Raw genomic sequence first — 5,727 nt, forward strand, 5'->3', positions numbered from 1 at the left:
CACCTTCAATCGAGGGGGGGGGGGGGGGGCACTGCCGACTTTTGGTCCCATTCGTTCCATGCAACGCCCATAGGGCTAATGTTAAAATGCCAAAATCAAAGGGGGACACGGTGCCCCGGTGCCCTCCCCGTTCGCCGCTTATGTTCAGTCCATTGTAAAGTTCTTGGCTAAGCCCGTCGATCCCAGCCCATGATCCTTCATATCTGAGGGCCCAGCCCAGCCCGTAGCCCAGCCCAGCCCCTAGTCCATTGGGCTGGCCTGGCGCATAGCGATCAGCGATTACTGTTTGACACTGTATCCGGAGCGGTTTTTACCACCTGTCGCAGTCTGTTGCTTCATATGGCCCGCCGCCCATAAGCCAAATATAGACGGGGATGTTATGGCGGGCGCGACTTCCCTGCACCCCGATGTACACGTATTACAAGCGGACCATGACACTGGTGCGGGTTACACTGGACGGATGGATCAACACAACTGTGACGGATGTTCATTGTTCAACCCTCGGTGTTTGTGTGCTTTCTAGACAAGTGTCACTACAGCTCAGGTCGCTAGGACAGTAAATGTAACAAGCTCGGACACCATTGGTTGGACCTTATGTCCATCATCTACCCTTAGAGGTCAGGGGGGTTGCAGGTCAGCCCGTCTGGTCAATTCAGTATTGCCAGCTCAGCTGCGTCCCAGTTTCAACAACATTTTCTTATGCCAGGCCCAGGTCAGATCAAGTTATATATTTTGACAGGTGTAAAAGAAGGATAAGTGTGCGCCAGTTTTATTTCGACAAAAAACGGCGAACGTTTCTTTTAAATACACAAGCGATACTAATCGGCCTTTGTCCAATCAATGCAGTTGAGTGTTTTAATTGGAATAATCACAAAAAGTCATTGAGGTCACTTGGCTGCATGAAACACATAACACTTACATCGGATGTAGGCACAGCGGTAACTAATGATCAGAGTGTGCAGACACAGGACACGTGCAATCCATGCGACGTGGACAGATGCGTTGACCAGGCTGAGATAAGTTGAATCACATGTTTTATGGCACAATTTGATCACCGTGTAACCCGCCTTGGCTTGGGGTCAAACGGCATGCATCAATGACCGCAGCACTTTAAATCCATATTCCTTCTTAGGTTTGCCAGACTATAGTGAGTTCAACTGAGACATGGCTCGAAAGGTATAGGTATTGTTGAGGGGAACACCACTATAATTACTTTTTCAATGTTTTACGATAAATTGTTTTAAAGCGCGATGACAATGGGAGGCCAAGGTCTGAGATGACTTGGCTTATTTGGTGATTGCGGGGACCGAATTCGTTGCAGTATGTAGGCCTTGACCCGGGCAGCTTTAGGAGAGCCGTGAAGTCACACTTCTGATTGAGTCGTGAGCGGATGTCTTTGTTCGGTAGTGCGTTTTCGAATGCTGTGTGTAGGTATGGAGTGTTTGTGCTATGATTCTGATGATATTTGTTATCCCAGTATCCCTATTCAACGATGAAGTACGTTTTTTACTCGCTATAAGCCTATAACTCAAGACTCAGAATAGCAACGGTGTATTGTGGAGTTGTCTGCTTTTGTCAATATATGATAAATAGACAAGGATATATTCCTTTTTCCAATAGTCTGGTTACGTAGCCCAAATGAAAATTACCAGGATTGAATCACGTTTAACTCAGTAGTTCAGGTTGTGTGAACAAAATTACAAGATTTGACATTAAAAGGTTCTAATTGTTTCCCTGTAAATTATACCTATATATTGGTTTCGTAATCAGAAGGATTTTTTTGTCTCTCTTTTCCGCTATGGAAACAGTGCAATGGCTCAGCTTAAAGCCGGCTACGGATCCAGTTACTGTTTTGTGATCAGTTCAATATTTTCGCATAACATAATGCACTAGAAGCCCTATAGTTCGTAATACCTATAGATGGTGCGGTTACCCAGTGCTTGCAGGAATCTCCAGTTATTCTGCAAAGTGTTGGTGCCAGTCACATCAGAGAACAGACTGGTGCGCAGACCTTGCAGGAACGTCGCCTCCACCGAGACGGGCTGGTCATGCACGATCCACGTGACCACCGGGCTGCAGGGCGGCGTCGTCAGGCTGCCCTGGTAGCTGAAGAAGCTCTTGAGCGCGGTTCGCAACACTTTTCTCAGCGGGCGCAGATCGACCTTCCTGGTGACGGCGCTGCCCAGCTGCGACAGCTGCGGCAGGTCGCCGTCCAGACCCAGCGTCGGCAGGGACAGGCACAGCGCCGGGTCGGGCCGCAGCAGCAGACCCACCACGGCCAGGCCGTCGGAGTGCGCCAGCGCCGCCGACACGTTGCCGTACTGCTGGTTGAAGAAGACAAAGTGCGCCTCGGCCTGCTCGAACGAGCCGTTCATCTTGTGCTCGGAGCCGCGGCCGCCGGCCGGGTCGTTCCAGTGCAGGTGCAGGTTGTCCAGGATGTACCGGCCGTTGAGGGGAGTCGAACTGTTGCTCTCCAGCTGGAAGGCCGGGTCACCGAACTTGTCCTTCAGCGTCACCTTGAGCGTGCGGCCCGTGTTGGAGGCGGTCAGCGAGCCGTCTTTGAGACCGGACTGGACAGACAGCAGCTGCGGCAGATTGTCGTCATCGGTGGAGGACTGCACGGCCGGCTGCAGCGTTATGGGCGTCTGGTCGCCGACGCCGCCGCACTGCGGGAACTCCTGACTCCAGGAGGCCTGGTCCGAGTAGTTCCACGAGGGCTCCATGGGCGCCGGCCGGACGAGGCTCGGCAGCAGCGCCGCCAGCAGGCACAGGATCAGGGGGGATGACATGGCGCGACCGGACGGCAGACCACCCACCGGCGATCTCGGGGGACACAGGCGCACAGAGAGGGGAGCTGGCGCGGCCCGGTGCACAGGACAGGACAGGCCGGCTTTTATAGCTCATAGGGCTAGCCAGATCTGACATTTTCAGACCAGCCCACCACTTCCTGTCAACTACACGATCGAATTTCGAGTAAAGTCCGGCAGCTGTCAGTACAGTGAAAATGGCTCACGTAATGTCACTTAACGACACCTAACTCGTTGAACTGATTGTGCGCTATTTGTTACGTGCTGATAGTTACGGAAGGGGTTCGGTACCTATCTCATGTGCACAACGCAGCCTTCCCTTCCATATGAATTATTCTCTTCTAAGGCAAAAATGATGTAGGCCCACCAAAATTACTGCATCTAATCTCTCTCGCATCAAGTTTAGTACGCTGGCCGTTATTATTTTCCGGACAGGTTGAGTGATGTGCGGATCACCGGGAGGATCCTGTATATACCTACATGACACGGTTCCGTCTCCGCCGCACCTACCGAGATGGTACGTACGCTCGGACCCGGTGGCCACCCAGTGGCTGCAGACTCGGACGACGCGGCGGCCAGACTCGGACGACGCGACGGCAGCGAGGGTGGTAGTGACCCAGTGGACCTCTAACATGTTAAATGGACCCTCCCACTTTAAAAAAGTTATTGGATTGGCATAACAGTGATGTTCCGTGGTTCAGAAAGACAAAAAATAATACCTGCCAAATTTTATCGACAAATATTTACTGGTTTTCAAGAAAGGTAGGTATTATAACTGTTACTTTCTTACTTTTGGGAACTCCGCTGTTCCTACGACGTCGTTTGGAAGCAATAATTTGGCAATCCAAAAATGCGGGGCAGATGTTGCGCGCAAAGCAGTACATACCACCACGTTTTACCGATGATTTTCGTATATGATTTAAAAATTGTTCGATCTCCGCTGACGTCACAAATTACAAGGGGACATTCAAATGCATTAGTCCCTTAGAATATGAAAACTGCAAGTGTGAAATTAGATATCTCCGGATTAAAGCATTTCTCCATGTTATGAGTGCCCAAACCGGTAAGTGCAAGCCAGGGACCTCAATGCTGCTACTTCAACTCAAAACTAATGTTAAGGAATGGTCACTTTAACTGGGGGGCGGGGGCAGTAATGCCACTGCCCGCCCCCCCCCCCCCCCGGTGGAGCTGAAATCGTGGCACGTGAGGCAGTGAAGCAAAAAAATATGGGAAGGTGATTAATATCCACTTAGCCACGCCCATATAGGCCTTTTTACAGGGTCTAACCCGCGCCCCGCTGGGGGGGGGGGTAGAATCTGCCCCCTCCTGTTTTTCGCCAATAACTTCTAAACGCGTTACGACAGCGACGTCAAACTTTCAGTACCTTATCACTCATCAATTTAACAAGTTCCCTGCAAATTTGAGCGAAATCCGTCGGATTTTGTTGAGAAAATGACGTTTAACCCGCGCGGGGCTGGGGTCTCCAGCCGAACGCGCGGGGCTGGGGGGGGGGTAAATTTTACCCCCCCCCCCCCTGTTATCTCCCGAACTAATGGTCCGATTTGGAAAATTCAAACGCCAATCGAAAGATCTCATCACGAACAACTAAAAACATGTACTTAATTTTAAGTTTGAGGTCAAGGTCAGGTCAAGGGTACAAATTGCAAGTTCCTACAGTATCGGCCTTGCACCGTAGTTGCCGAAGAATGGAGTCATGGACTGAGACTGATCACCCAAAACGTGTTCTTAGGCTACCAAGACAATATTCGTTGCATACAATATCATTCAGAGGTCAAGGTCAAGGTCAGGTCAGGTCACCAAAAACAAAATATAGAAAAGGGCATGTGCGACACATGTTTTATGGGTCATTTTACTCAAAGAATTCAAAAGGCACACTCAATAAGTGATATGGACCACCTCTGGATGAATTTCAGGTCAAGGTCAGGTCAAGGTCAGGTCAAGTGAGGTCAAATTTTGAAGTTGGTTGTTAAGGCCTAAAAAGGTGTCTTTCTGATGCAGTTTTTCACGGCGAATCGAATGGTGCTACTTTTGTTTCCGTACGAGGTCTAGAACTTCCAAAAAAGTCATTTTTCAAAATTTTTGTGTGTCGTGACGTCATACAATTTTGAATAACTCCCACATTTTTGAACCGATTCTTCTAAAGCTTGGTATGTAGGTGCACATAGACCACTTCTCTGACATGTATTCCGTTTTTTTCGATACACTCAAAATTTTGGATTTTAGAGCTTTTTTCCCAAAAAAGTCAGTTTTTTTTAAAACAAATTTGGGCCAAAATCCAACATTTTCAAAAAAAACCGAGATAGCCATTTGATAGACAAAGTAAAATTACGTAAATCCTTTTTTTTACGTCTTGATTCCTTTAAAAATGAAGATGTTAGCGGCGTTTGAACTTTTGCCGTTTTTGAGGCGAAAATGGCGAACATGACGTCAGTAAAACGTCAATTTCTCAAAAATTTTCCGACGGATTTCGCTCAAATTTTCAGGGAACGTGTCAAATTGATGTAAGAAAAGGTACTGAAAGTTTGGCGGCGCTGTGCGCCGCCGTTTTTGAGATATTGCAAAAATTCGCGAGGGGGGGTAAAATTTACCCCCCCCAGCCCCGCGCGGGTTAAGTGACGTCATGTCACGCCATTTTCGCCTCAAAAACGGGAAAACTTCAAACGCCGCTAGCATCTTCATTTTTAAAAGAATCAAGACGCAACAAAAAAGTTTATACGTGATTCTACTTTGTCTATCAAATGGTTATCTCAGTTTTTTGAAAATTTTGGATTTGGGCTTATTTTTTCTAAAAAACTAACTTTTTTGGATAAATAATCATAAAATCCAAAATTTTGAGTGTATCGAAGAAACAGCATATATGTCAGGGAAGTGGTCTATGTGCACCTAGGGTGAATAGGTC

General features: G+C 48.2%; 1 protein-coding gene across 1 annotated transcript; it reads right to left on the reverse strand.

The window, feature by feature from the left end:
• Positions 1–1,898: 1,898 nt before the first annotated feature.
• On the reverse strand, positions 1,899–2,789 carry LOC122378771 (carbonic anhydrase 2-like). Its single transcript, XM_043360238.1, has one exon. It carries the CDS (start codon positions 2,787–2,789, stop codon positions 1,899–1,901), a length of 891 nt encoding a protein of 296 aa, XP_043216173.1.
• Between the last annotated feature and the right edge of the window lie 2,938 nt (positions 2,790–5,727).

This window comes from Amphibalanus amphitrite, unplaced genomic scaffold (assembly GCF_019059575.1).
Source record: "Amphibalanus amphitrite isolate SeventyFive unplaced genomic scaffold, NRLGWU_Aamphi_draft 000065F_arrow, whole genome shotgun sequence".
Classification (NCBI taxonomy): domain Eukaryota; kingdom Metazoa; phylum Arthropoda; class Thecostraca; order Balanomorpha; family Balanidae; genus Amphibalanus; species Amphibalanus amphitrite.

What these genes read in the sequence shown, in the direction of transcription:
- LOC122378771 (XM_043360238.1), bottom strand. Translation starts at nt 2,789, where the DNA reads ATGTCATCCCCCCTGATCCTGTGCCTGCTGGCGGCGCTGCTGCCGAGC.